Source organism: Hyperolius riggenbachi, chromosome 1, assembly GCF_040937935.1.
Source record: "Hyperolius riggenbachi isolate aHypRig1 chromosome 1, aHypRig1.pri, whole genome shotgun sequence".
NCBI lineage: Eukaryota > Metazoa > Chordata > Amphibia > Anura > Hyperoliidae > Hyperolius > Hyperolius riggenbachi.
In genome coordinates this window covers 528,550,956-528,565,783 of record NC_090646.1, presented here as the reverse complement: position 1 = coordinate 528,565,783, position 14,828 = coordinate 528,550,956, and the positions used below count along the sequence as shown (strand labels likewise).

Sequence of the window (14,828 nt, the reverse complement as noted above, 5' to 3'; positions counted from 1 at the left end):
TATTTGTGGTGATAAACTGCGTGTGTGTTTAAAATACATCTATATTTAGTCCATTTAAATACAAGTGGATATCAATAGGTTGCGTGGAGCATGTTTGCTAATCCCTTAAATGTAAGTGAATTTGTTAAAGGGTACCTGAGATGAATGCACATGCTGTATTTATACTTACTTGGAGCTTCTTGCATGGGGTCCCTCGCCATCCTCTTCAGCCCCTCTGTTCGGCCACTATCTCCTCCGGTAATCTGGCCAGTTGTGGACTTCAGCGCATGCTCTGCTACGCTTGCACTCCCGCACCCGGGAGCTTTCTGCGCCTGTGCAGGAGCACCACAGGGGCCACACGTGCAGCCTAGCCGCGCATGCGCAGAAGAGCACAGCTGGCTGGATCATTAGAGATGTCTGCAGAGCAAAGGGTCCAAAGAGGGTGGCGAGGGACCCCCTGCACCTCCATGGGGCTGGTGAAAGCCCCAGGTAAGTATAAATGGAGCATATGCATTAATCTTAGGTTCTCTTTAAAATCATTTGGAATCATTGAGAAAAAACAAACAAAAAAAACGCCAGATACTTACCTAAGGGTCCTATAGAGCCTTCCCACTTCTCTCCCGGTCCTGTCGTTGCAGCGATAGCTTCCTCATTTCAATTCGCTGCCACGGGGGACTTCAGAAGTGTTCTGGAGCCGAGCCCTCCCAAAGACAGGCAGCTCCATACTGCAAACACGAAACAGGGCGCTCGGGCGTGCGCAGTATGGAGTGGCCTGTCTTCAGGAGCACTCAAGGGGGCCCGAAGACTTCCAAACCTCCATTCGGCGGCGGAGAGAGCCGTATTTGACCAAATTGGTTGAATACTACTATGGGGAAGCCAGCACTGGAACGGGGACCGAGAGAGGAGCGGGAAGGCTCTATCGGACTCAGAGCCTTCCCTCTACTTAGGTAAATATCTGGCTGATTTTTTTTATTTTTAAATGATTCCCATCGACTTTAAGGGCTCGATTCCATTACGAAACGGTAATCACAATCACTAAGTTTTGCGACTGCAATTTTCTTTACATTTTACCAAGAGATTTTGAAGGAATGTGCGATTTTGCACAGTCTGCTGAGAAATTGCAGGAGGCACCACAGAAATCCAGTTGCTGTAGTGGAATCTCCCCATTGGGTTCCACTCTCCTAGTGTTTTTCTGGTTGCCGGCGATCAGCAAATGGTCCAGAAGCGCTGCTGGTGGAACCCTGCCCCTTCCACAAATAAATAGGTTCTTGTTTGTGGGTCATCTGGACTGGTGAAGTACTATGATGTTTTAATATTTATGTGCAATGTTGCTATTGCTTTTTTACACACCATATGTGCAATAAACCACAAGGTTTGCTGAATATACTGGTGCCCATGCTCCATTTGCAATACAAGGTTGGCCTACCTCAAATAACCTTCCAGATAAGACCTTGGACATGATTGTAAATCCAGGATTCACTGTGCTCTGTGCAACCAGCTTATCTGTCATAATATTTATAGCTGAAAGAAAAGTTATGCTGACTAAATTCAGTCGAAATCCAACAAGCTCAAAAAAAATCATCTCTGTTTTATCTATCTGCAGTTCTGAACCCCTGTATAAATTTGATTTCCCATATCACTCTATCCCTCTGTGATTTGACGCCACTCATATGTACAGTAATATAAAGGCTACTGGTAGATCAGTTTATTAAAGTACATCTAAAGGGAGAAGCACATGCCATATTTATTTCCTTATAAACAATGTATGTTGCCTGGCAGTTCAACTGATCTTTGGCTGCAGTAGAGTCTGAATCACACGCCTGAAACAAGCTTGCAGCTAATCCAATGAGACTTCAGTCAAAGCTCCTGATCTGCATGCTAGTACAGAGTCTATGGCTAAAGTATTAAAAGCAGATGATCAACTGGACAGCCAGGCAATCTGCATTGTTTAAAAAGAAATAAATATGGCAGCCTCTATATTTCCCTCACTCCATGCTTGCTTTAACAGTGAACCTGGGCATGTTAATTTATTGATGCAGAGATGGCCCTGTTCGTTACGCAAAGTTCTGTTGGGGCATTTAACACTCGGGCTGGTTGATTCACAGAAAACGTTGCCTTGTTTTCTGTACTCTCGTGGTGAACCTTTTTTTTTATATATCCTCTCAGTGAAATAGGTGTGTGTAATGTTCCATTCTGCACTGGCATATTCAAGGAGCTTCAGATTATCAGGTGTTTAAATTGGGTGGCTGTCATATGTCTTTCATCCTTGTGTAAAATGGTTTGAATTATTTTGCAAACATTCTTGAGACTTCCAGACATGGGTTATAGGTTAGAACCAGTGGGATGGGCTCTCGTTCAGAAGGTCTTTTCTGTGAATTTTTGCCTCTTTGATTTGGACACTAGTCATTTTGAGGGCTGTATTCTTGTTTAATGAGGGTCCTCTTAAGGTACTCCATGTGGTTGTTCCTATATGTTACATCTGAACAGGTTGGGTAGCAGTATAGCTGCTTATAGCTTGGCTGCTATTATGGGATTTTTTGTGCATATGATGGAAACTGTCATTCCTGAGTTGTGTGGGTCGATCTGTAGGTTTCTGTTATATAGAGCTTTGTAGGTTATTTTTCCTGATGTATATCTTCGTATCCAGAAAAAAAAAAATCTGTGGGAGAGTAGCTTACATTCAGAGCTTAATGTCGAACTTCAGCCCGCAGACCAAATCTGGCCTGCAAAACAATCAAATTTGGCCCCCAAGTGGTTTCCCCAATTTTCATTATGTTTGTCCCACTCTAGATCAGCAGGGAAGCTATATTGGAGGAGAAGCCCTAAATCACCAGGGAAGCCATATGGAGGAGAGAGGAGGAAAGCACTTGACACCAGGGAGGAGGACACCAGGGAGCACTTAACACATAGGGGAGGGATGGAGGACCACTAGATACCAGGGAGCTGTATTGGGGAAGGGGGAGGCATTAAACCCAAGGGAACTGTATAGAGGATAGCAACTCAACACCAGGGAACTATATAGGGAAGGGAGGGGGCCGTTGGACATAAGGTGGCCATTAGACAATAATCGCTTATGGACAGCTGTGATTGAAATCTACGCCCTGTTTTGGTCCCCTAATACCTGCCATTTCAACTCGCCGCCACACGTTCTCACTAATAAAAGTCTTTGACGGCAGAGCCATGTGAGCAGGTCGGGAGCCAATTTCATTGGCTCCTAACCCTTTCATCAATGTAAGCATCTCCCATTGGCTTACATTGATGACACGGTTGGGAGCCAATGAAAGAGGCAGAGTGGGTGGCCAGAGGTTACTGGTGTGCGGCGGGGACAGCAGTTGTGACGGGTTTGTGCGGCGATTTGTCTGTATCCAGCGGTTTCTGGTAGCAGTAGTCTCTGGCTGTTAAGGGGGCAAAGACCACTGGTACTTAAGTGGTGAGATTGGCCCACGTTTGACACCCCTAATTTTAAAAGGATGGAATCAATTGACATTTCTGTGAAATTGGGAAGGTTGTCCTTGGTTACACACCAAATAATCAAAGTATCATCTTAAAATGTCATGGGTTATGTGTGACTTGTACTAAAATATTCCTTTTGATTTTTGCCATGAAACGATTGTCTCACTGTGGTGCAGACAATGAACCCTTTGCCCACTCCCCCCCCCCCCCCCATTCTGCATATAGCGAAAGATTAATTGTCCAGAGTTTAAATAATTTTGCGTAAGAATGAATTCTATCATTTCCACAACTGGCAATGGCTTTTGTGCGACATGCACTAAAATATTCCTTTGATTTTTGCCTTTAGGCCTACTTGCACACCAAGACGTTGCGTTAGGTGCCACGTTAAGGTCGCACAACGTGCACCTAACACAACGTATGGTGCTGCAAGAGCCGACGGTAGAGTGAGCCGCGTTAGGCGGCTCTATTCCGATAAAGTCTCCCAGAGTGGCGCTGATTGGCCGGCGGGACCCACGTGACGCGGAGCGAGACACTCCGCATCACGTGGTCCCGCCGGCCAATCAACGGCCGCCAGTGCAGTGAATATTAAGTAGCCATGTGCGCAGCTACTGTAGCTGCCTCTCCCCGCCTCCTCTCCGCCCCCTACTGCGCATGTGTAAACAGTCTACAGTGTTCTCCCCAGAATTTTTTTCCAGCCGGGTGGCATGAAAAAGTAGCCGGGTGGGTTGCAAACAGGGGAAAGCAGGGCCGGCAACTCTGCTTACAGCATAGGACATCCCTGTACCTCCTATCACGTCCTCTGCAACCCCTATTATGGCCCATGCATTCCTGCACCCCCTATCACATCACATTCATCCCTGCACCCCCTATCACGTCCCATGCATTACTGCACTCCCTATCACCATGCGTCCCTTCACCCCCATTACTCTCACCTAATACTTTACTGCAGCTCCACCTATCTCCCAATAGACAACTCAAACAATACTATTACCTTATAACATAGGTTATTGCACTCTCAGACACATTTCATACAATACTGTACCACTATCACACATTCCACATATTACTGCACTTCAGTATGCCCCCTTACATCACCCGCCACACTCCACATGATTGCACCGACCTACAGCTTATTAGTGATCACATCCCATCACCCTACATTACAGCACATACATTGCAGCATTACTACAACCATTCTATTTATAAATACACAACCATTCTATGATTCTTACACCCTGCAGTATAGGGTACCCCTCTGCCCTGATCCAGTATGCTTGCACTTTAACACTGCTTCCTCCCCTTAACCATACCTCCCAACTTTTTGAGATGAGGAAGAGGGACACTTAAGCCATGCCCCTGCCACACCCCTATCACAACCCTATTCATGCATACCATAAAGATTTCATAAGAAAAATACGTTGTTTTATAATTCAAACCACCCTTGTCCTTTTTATCCTGGTTCATTTTCCTTCATGTTCCTCATGTTTCATAGTAACATTTTACCATTTTAACATTATCAATTTAAAGGATGGGAATAAAATTTACAGTCAAACACATTTTTAGTCGAGATAGATAAATATATTACATAGAAAGAGGGACAAATGAGGAGAGAGGGACAAATGAGGAGAGAGGGACGGGGACAGGGCTCCCAAAGAGGAACAGGTGGGAGCTATGCCTTAACATTTCCCAATGTCACCCCCTCCCCCTGCTCACCCCCATTGGCAGCCGCGAGGATGAGCTGAATGGCCTCCTTGAAGTAGTAGCGCTTGTCCACAGCACCCTGTCCTGCCGCTCTGCTGGAACACTGTGACCCACTTCCTCAGCCCGCTGATGCCCGGCTTCTGATTGCAGTACGGCTTTACGCTGAGTATCTTCACAGCCATGATCGGCTGCGAGGAGTATACACGTGCTGCAGGCAGCCCAGGGGAGCCACTGTACGGACGGGAGGGTGGGTGTACTGAAGGGGACCGGAGGATGTGCTCCCTAGTTCCGGTTGCGCTTCCTGCCTGTAGAGTTCTGTCCGATCTTCAGATCGCTGCCGCAGGGATATGGGAGAGAAGTGATGTGCAGTAATGCGCTATATGATGCAGCGCAGCCGGAACTAGGGAGCACATCCTCCGGTCCCCTCCAGTACTCTCACCCACCCTCCCGTCCGTACAGTGGCCTGGCCAGTGGCTCCCCTGGGCTGCCTGCAGCACGTGTATACTCCTCGCAGCCGATCATGGCTGTGAAGATACTCAGCGTAAAGCCGTACTGCAATCAGAAGCCAGGCATCAGCGGGCTGAGGAAGTGGGTCACAACGTTCCAGCAGAGCGGCAGGACAGGGTGCTGTGGACAAGCGCTACTACTTCAAGGAGGCTGCCGCTGCTCTTAAGATATGACAACTCTACAGGCGCCAGGAGAGCAGCGCAGCCGGAACTAGGGATTGCAATTCAGAGGGAGACCCGCTCTATGCGAGCAGACGGCAGCGCACATAAGCATGTGATGCAGGCGGGCCTTGGAGCACCCGGGCGGGGTTTCAAAACAGCCGGGCGGCCCGCCCACTTAATAGGTCCTGGGGAGAACACTGGTCTAACGCGGCTATAGCCGCTCTAACGCCGTAGCATGCTGCACTTTCCGGGCAACGTACAGCGTTACATGTAATGCAACGTGGGCTGTGTGAACAGCCCACTTGTGTTACATTGCTGTGCGTTGGGGGAGCGTTACAGGCGCACTAACGTGTGTAAGCAGCCTTAAAGGATTGGCTTACTGTGGGACAAACCATGAACCCTTTGCATCTCCCATCTGCTGCATATAGTGATATTGTCCAAAAATTGTGATTAAGAACGAATTTTATCATTTCCACAACTGCAATATAGGTACCTCAAAGATTTTATGCAGGCCACACTACCATCCTCTTGGGACATGTTGGTGTACAGAGATTCCACACCAATAGTGGGCACAGGACCTGTGGCTGCCAGTAGGTTGTTAGTGGCCCATCTCCAAATGGTGGCTGAGCTCAGTGCAAGATGGAACAGTTCTTGCTACTAATAAATATCATCCCTTAATATGATTGTATTATGGTCTGTCCAAAATACCTTCAAGATCTGAACTTGCCTGCATGGTATGTTGCTGGAGTGATAAAAATGAATTCTTACCCATCACGGCTTGCATCATAGTATGCAAATTTTTCCTGACCGAAGTCAAAGGACAATCCATCTATACAAGTCACACAAAACAACAATGTTCCATCTTTGCTTTATAGATGACATTTTTCTCCAAGTAAGGACAACCACCTTTCCTTGCACAGAAATGTCATTTTCCATCCCACAGTCAAACTTACATTAGCAGCACCATAGTGACATAAACTAGAATGTAGTAAATTTTTCAGGATACCCAGTTGTACATTAATTATCCTGTCTTCAGCATCAGAAACACTTCCTATATTTACCGTATGCTTCGACATATAAGACACTTTATTTTTCTGACAAAATAATGTGGAGAAAAAGACTCTGCGTCTTATATGCCAATAAGAAACGCTGACATGCTGCGACGTCGGGTACTCACTGTATTCTCCCCCTCTGTTGTCCTCCAGCTCCCCCGCATGTCTTTTCGGCTCCACGTGTGTAAATACAATTAGTGGGAGTCACGCAGGAGAGGAGAGTTCTGTAATTGCTGTTAATTATATTTATACACAGGGAGCAGAGGAGACATGGCGGGGGGGTGACAGAGTATGACAAATGAGGACACAGGAGTAGAGGATGACACTGGGGAACAGAAGGGGACAATGGAGGACACAAGGTCAGAAGTGGACCGGGGGCTAAAAGGACAGAAGAAGACACAGGAGAGAAAGGACACACGGAGACCAAGAAGGACACAGGGAAACATAGGAAAGCAAAGAAGGACATGATTACACACAGAGAAAAGGAGGCCACAGTAATTGGGAGAAAACCTCTTTAAGACGCTCCTGGACCATGGAAGCACCAGGTTTAATATATATTTTTTCCTGGTTTTTGCCCTCTAAACCTAGGTGTCTTATAATCCGGAGTGTCTTATATGCCGAAAAATAGGGTATGCATATATTGGTTTGCAGTCCAGCCCCCTCCCAGTGATGTAACAGCCTAGGATGTTTAGCTATGCAGAATTCTCTTTCCCAGAGCATTCTGGGAGCTTAGATATTTCTACTTGCTTTGGGACACAGGGGAAACACTTTCCGCAATGATGCACCTGCCAGCAGTAAAGATCTTGCCATCTGTGATTAAAATGTAAATCCGGGAGAAGAAATGGGGAGGAAAGATTTTACAATGGGCACAGCAACTAAATAATTATAAATGAATATTGTAAAACAAAATAAGCAATTTTATTCATTAGGTTTGTTTTCACTTTAAACAGGGTTTAAAGTTGACATCCCCCTGGGTTACGTACTTACCTATGTAGTGGGTAAGGATGGCCCTGCTTAGAACTCATGGAGAAGCATGTGATCAGTTTGATCAGCTGATAGATTTGTAAGGTTATGATTTGCTGGCCCTGATCAAGTGTTAAGCCAGGAAGTCATCACAGCAAATCAGGACCTTACAAATCTATCAGCTGATCAAACCGATCATATGCTTCTCCATGTGTTCTCCTAATCAGGGCCACCCCTAGTAGTGGGAAGGCTCTGGATGCCATAGAACCGTCCTGGTCCTTTGTCCATCCTGCTGTTCCACCCCTGTTCACTGTTTAGTTTCTGGACACGGTTGTGTCTTTGGTACAACTTGACAGGCTGCAGAAGTACTGTGCGTGCGCACTAGAAATGTAGTAGTGTAAATTTTTTTAAATTATTATTACATAGCGGTTACATCAATAACCATTACATTCATATTCAATTTGAATGGTTATGGATGTAACTGCTATAGTGTGTGGCCATTTTAGATTTTATAAGCTGCCACTGGATCTGTTTTGATGTGACAGAAACAACCACCTTGATAAGCATATAGCACTCTGAGTGACCACCTGCAATTCAAGCAGCACCCAGAGAAGGGCCCCTACTCCCCATCTGGAGGAAAAAAATATTGAAAACAAACGTTCGTCCGTTTTACATAAGGATGACAGACTGAGAAAGAAATACTTTGTACCTCCCCTCTTTTCATATCAACAGCCACTCAATCCAAAACCGCTGATTTTCAGAAGCTCCTTGAATAAGACGAAATAGAATAGTGCAGATTGGGACGTCAGAATCTGAATTATTTATTTAGCCAAGTACAAAGTGTGTGTGTGTGTGTGTGTGTGTGTGTGTGTGTTTTTTTTTTTTTTTTTGGGGGGGGGGGGGCATATTTGGATTTGGTTTGGATCATAAAGGTACTGGAAGGAGGGGGTTGGATGGTGAGATTAAAGGGGGGAGGGGGGAGTAAATGTTCAAGAGCCTAGAAGCCGAGGCTACCATATTACGATGCCAACAGAAGCACTTGGCATTCATCATGTTTGGGGAGGGAGGTGAAGGGTCAGCAGTGATGGCCCAGTTCTTTGTGAAAGAAACCGGCAGTGATGGCTGACGCTGCCAAGGATCCTAATTGATACCACCTTGCAGTGCTGGCCAAGGTGTTCCAGTTCAAAAGGTGCAGTAGTGTTCATTTCTATGGTAATACTCTCCTTACCTGCAGAGAAGGTGCGAGACCTGCACACACATCTATTCTACCAATATGATATCAAGTTTAAGATCACCAGAATACAAAGAACTTTGTCCTGTGACCAACCTGGCATACCTGATCATGTTGTGCTAAATGCCCCACAGGACTTGGGCCCAGTGCACACCAAAACCGCTAGCAGATCCTCAAAACGCTAGCGGTTTTTGGAGCAGATTTCAGAGCGATTCTAGGCATGTTTAGAGACGTTTTATAAACATGCCTAGTGTTTTTAAGACAGTTTTTGTGTAGCAGATTACAAATATTGTTACAGCAAAAGCGGTTACTGAACAGCTTCTGTAACAGAAACACCTGGAAAACCGCTCTGATGTAGCATTTTCCTGAGTGGTTTGCGTTTTTCCTATACTTTACATTGAGGCAGAAACGCTTCTGCAAACCGCAAACGTGCAGCAGGGGGCATGTTTGCAGTTTGCTAATAACCTCAAACCGCTGGTGTGCACCATCTTATTGAAATACATTAGCCAAGCGTTTTCACAGGCGGATGCGGTTGGCGGATCGCTGCTAAAACTGCTCGGTGTGCACTGGGCCTAAATGTGGGAAAACCAGGGAGAGGTTTGCACCTTTGAATGAACATGCACATGTTCACTATTAACAAGTGAACTGATATGGCTGTACCAACCCATCTCTATTTTGAAGGACACAGCTTACGTAGCCTTCAGGTTACTGTACTTATGAGTTACTCCAAATCACAGAAGGATAGAGTGATGTGGGAAACCAAATTTATACAGCTGTTCAAAACTGTAGATCGAGGATCAAACAGATGACTTTTTTTTTTTTTTTTTGAGCATGTCTGATTTTGTCTGAATTTAATTGATGAACTTCTCTACCAGCCTAAATTAATATATCTGTTCTGTGTAACCAATTTGTCTGAGATAATCCTGGATTTACGATCCTTCCATTTTAGACATTGTTGGGCATGTTAGAAATTCCCATGAGGTCTTATTTATTTTTGGTAAATAACTTAATTTTAGGGATTAGCAAACCTGTTCCATGTAGCCCTTTATTGTCCATTTGAATTTGACATCTCAATAACATTTATATACAGGTTATGATTTTTAAATTATTCAAAGAGCAAACCATTCTAACAAACCTTCTTCAGACTCCACATCCTTTTGTAGTGAATAAAATCTTAAAGTTGGCCAACAAATAGCATCATCCTGATTCAAAACTTTCGGCAATAAAACATGTCCACCAGGTTTCCAAAAATAGGGTAATGACCACATCATCACTTCATTACCAAAGTCACAATGAAAACAGCCATAGAGCTACAACCCTGTCAATGATACAAGTGCAGATTCCACTTCTGGTAAATAACTTGCTCATAGGGCACCTCCATCCATGAAGAGGGTAAGAAGAATAAACCTACCTTTATCCATTTGCACTAGCTAAGCAGAACAGTAATTTATCTCCTGACACCCACTACTTGGGTTCCAACTTCCAACAATTGCTGTGGTAACTGATGACTTCATTGAAAAGGAAACAAACTAAAATCAAAAAAACAAAAACCATTGACCATATTACACCCATAGCATTAGAAACCCTTTACTATCAGTCTCCTACTCTCTCTATTCAACATTCAATAAACACTTAATGGGGTTTCCTGATAGTATAAAATCTAAATCGTTATGGAACACAAAATCCAAATAAAATAGGGTAGGAAAATGTGAAGAGACACATAAAAATATAGTAAAAAATCGAGCCAACAAATACAGTAGAGCAAAAATATGTAATTTCTAAATCAACCCTTGATAAAACAATATCCGTTTTAATATAGAGCACCTCAGAGTCTAAAGTGCACTACATGAAGAATTGCCAGATCTTTTTCAAGGAAGGCTCCCTCCACATTAGGGTTTAATGTGCTTCAAAGAATGACATTTCATACCCTCCATTTTGCCTCCTTGAAGGATTAAGAAAACAATGAGAGATTAAGACTATGGTCTTTGTAGCTTCTACTAATGTTTTATGTGTTCCCTAACCTGACTGGCAGTGTGCCCTAAATAATGTAACCATATATACCATGCCCTTTCATATCCACAAAATCTAATTATCAGGTTGTCTTTGGTCAACTAAAATTTCTGTACGCTGTTCTACGTTGGGGTCTCTCTCTGCATCTTTTGGCTTTGCTCCCAGCCGTGGACAAGTGCATTCAGACAGGGCATGTGTCAGTAAGATCTGTTCATGCCCAATAGAAGAAGCTGCTTGTGCACAGCTTTTTTTTTCCTCCATGCCTCCAAGCTCTTTGTTCTGTTGGGCATGCATGGACCCTACTTTCACATGCCCAGTCCGTGTGTGTTTATCCATGAAACTGCTGAGCCAAAATGGGTATAGAGGGCCCCTGGATTGGTGGGCTGTAGGAGGATTCGGGAAGCTTTTAGACCAGTGCTCCCAACCCTGTCCTCAAGGCCCACCAACAGTGCATGTTTTGTGGAAATCCGCAGAGGTAGTTCATCAGCTCGGCTGACACACCAATTACCTCACCTGTGCATGTTTTTGGTTTTCTGCAAAACGTACTGTTGGTGAGCCTAGAGGACAGGGTTGGGGAACTCTGCTCTAGACCACCTTGAAGCTTCCCACAACTGAGATAAATATCTTGTTTTTTTAGGAATTTGAGCCTCAAATCCTAATATCCAAAAATTGTAGTACCTTTTAAATGTTTGGTAAAGTTTAATTCTAATTTGATGCTAATATTATGATGATTCCTACAAAACCCTTCCTGATGAATCTCCTCTCCAGATGAGGAACAGGTCATCTAAAGGTTGACACAACGCCATGGGCCATATGCAGTTCACTTTTTCACCAGAGTTTTCTCCTAGGAGATAAATTGTCAACCTCCTTTTTAAAATTAGATTTTCAGCATTTTGTAATCGAAAAAGTGCTTTTGGAATTATTTGTAGTATTTTCTTGCTTGCTGGTGGCTTAAAAGGCATGTTGTTGAAAAGTTTAAATATATCACCTATGAGAAAACTCAGATGAAAAAGTTAATTGCATATGGGCCCATGAATCAATCTTTTTTTTTTTTTTTTTTTTTTTTTTTTTTGGTAGAATACAGATGGATAGAGACATGTACTTTGACATTCTGGCCTATAAGAAATTTCAAATTATTAGATAGTAATAAAGTAATAAAAGTAAAGTCCTGTTCTATGTAGAAACCATGAGCCCGATCTAATGTAAATGCACTATACTGGAAAAATAAGTAAAGAGCCAGCTTCATTTTTGAAAAAGCCTTGGTGACCTGGGTCCTTGGATTTGTCCAGCCTTAAAGCGGAACTGTAAATTTGTTTAAACCAAACAGTTTCACTTACCTGGGGCTTCCCCAAGCCCCCAGCAGCCATCCTGTGCCCTCGGTGGTCCTGCCCGAGCCTCCGTTCTCCCGCGCGAGCTACTTTCATTACCACCGACTTACAAGTCAACGGCAACTGCGCCTGCGCGCCCGGGGCAATGCGACGCTTTCTTCGCTTTCCCACCCGCTATAGCGGGCGGGAACGCGAAGAAAGCGTCACATTGCCCGGGGGCACAGTTGCAAGTCGGCGGTGACGAAAGTAGCTCCCGTGGGAGAATGGAAGCTCGGGCAGGACCGGCGAGGGCACAAGTAAGTGAAACTGTTTGGTTTAAATAAATTTACAGTTCCGCTTTAAATATCACTGGTTTCCACCCTCCAAAGTGCATCATATAAAAAAAAAACCTATGGGCCTGATCCAATTCCCTTTTTCTCTTGCGTTTTCTCCTAGAAGATAATTTTTCATCTCTGTTAAAAATTACTTTTCAACACTTTGCAATTAAAAAGGACCAAAAAGTGGAAAGTACTGTCAAAATGATTGAGTATTTTCTTGCTTTCTGGTGGCTTAAAGCAGGCCTGAACTTAGAACTTCCTCTCTGCTCTAAAAGACACGCAACAGCATAAATAACCTTTTAAAGAAAACAATTTCGTTTCTTACATTTGATACAAATTCTGCAATAAATCTGCAGTGTCTACTTCCTGCTTTCATGGAAGCAGACATATTGTTAACATCCTGTGTTTACAAATTAGCAGTATTTGCAGCCATGGCAGAGAAGATTCCTGAGCCGACACAGCTGTAAAGACCAAATTACACTTGTGATTTGTCACAGATAAGGAAGAATTAGACAGGAAATACAGACAGGGTGCGTTCCTCTTTTCCTTTTTGTTCTGTGCAAGAGTTCAGGTCCTCTTTAAATGGCATTTTTGATAAGATGTGAAAATCTCACCTAGGAGAAAACTTAGTAGTAAAAGTGAATTGGATCGGGCATTATATATTTCCATGTTCCCTTACCCAGATAATTGTTAATGTAGAATTTAAAATGTCACCCCTTACTGGTGGTTTTGTGCACCCAGGAAATGAACGAGGACCATAGCACGCCTAAGAAAGAGAAACAGGAACGCATATCAAAGCATAAAGAGAACCTCCAGCACACTCAGGCTGAGGAAGAAGCTCAACTCCTTAGCCAACAGAGACTGTATTATGAGAAAAACTGCCGACTCTTCAAGAGGACGATAATGATCAAAAGGCATGAAGTTGAGCAGCAGCACATCCGTGAGGTATAATTCTACTTTCATACTAATGCATTGCTGTATATTTCCCTGTAGGCTTCATTTTAATAAGTTGATTAGATACTCCTGAGATTAATATGTACATTGATAATCCGATAAACCAGTATACCTTTTCAGTTTGGAAGTTTTCAAGAATAAAATTGTTGCTGTAGTAGCTTAGTTAAGTTTTGTGATTGTTTGTGTTATAAATACCTCTGCATGAATGAAGCACTGCTTGAGTTTCAGAAAATACCTCCTTCGCTACTTAGTTGAAAGATTTTTGAGTAATTGTGTTGCTACATTGTTATGGTCTAGAGTAGTTAAAGCAATTCTCTGGTATGCTAAAATATGGTAGATCAGGGGTCCCCAACCTTTTTTGGCCCGGGGACCGCTATCCGAGCAAAATTTGGGGGGGGGGGGGGGCGTTTGGGAGGGGAAGGTTGGTGTCCGGGTTGAGCAGTGTCGTGCACAGCGAGTTACTGGGAGGGGGGGGTTAGGGGGTGCGGCGGCATAGCAATCATACTTGCCCCAGTATAGGGAGTTTAGTTACCCCAGTATAGCTAGTATAGTGCCCCAGTATGGGTAGTATAGTGCCCCAGCATACGCTTCCCCCCTCGCTGCTGTTACCTTAGCTGGCAGCCGCTTCCTCTCTGCCTCCATGCGTATTATTGTGCTTCACAGCAGCGCGCCCCGCTGCTGCTGTGATGAGGCAGGAAGCAGGAGAGCGGTTCTCCTGGTAATGGCGCGCTGCTGTGAAGCACACTAACACGCATGGAGGCAGAGAGGAAGCGGCTGCCAGCTAAGGTAACTGCAGCGGCAGCCGCTAGGGGGAGGTGGGGGCAAGAGGCTAGACCCGCGGACCACCCGCAATCGGCCCACGGACCACCAGTGGGCCGGGGGTTGGGGACCCCTGTGTAGATCATTATGCCCAGTAAGTAGCTTAGACACTTGCTGCTTTAGAGAGGACTATAGTTTGCAAGAAAAATACTGTAGCACAATCTTGCAGTACAAAAAGTTGAAAATTTTTTGGCACAATACAAGATTCAAAAATAGTCACAAAAACTTTACTAAAGATCCATGGTCTGGCTTGACGTGATGAGCAATAAATATTTAGGTTGGGCAACGACACACGTTCATTTCAGGCTTTTTTTATGCCCTTCATCAGGCCACCGTATACATGTGCTAAGTTG

General features: G+C 44.3%; 1 protein-coding gene across 6 annotated transcripts in view; it reads left to right on the top strand.

Annotated features, from left to right (window-relative positions):
* Nucleotides 1-14,828, top strand: part of LOC137525225 (serine/threonine-protein kinase TAO3) — a 278,858-nt gene that overhangs the window by 237,513 nt on the left and 26,517 nt on the right. For all 6 annotated transcript variants that reach the window (XM_068246237.1, XM_068246260.1, XM_068246217.1 and 3 more), the window contains one exon: nucleotides 13,444-13,647. In XM_068246237.1, the coding sequence (XP_068102338.1) occupies nucleotides 13,444-13,647 (204 nt within the window). The remainder of the gene's footprint in view (nucleotides 1-13,443; nucleotides 13,648-14,828) is intronic.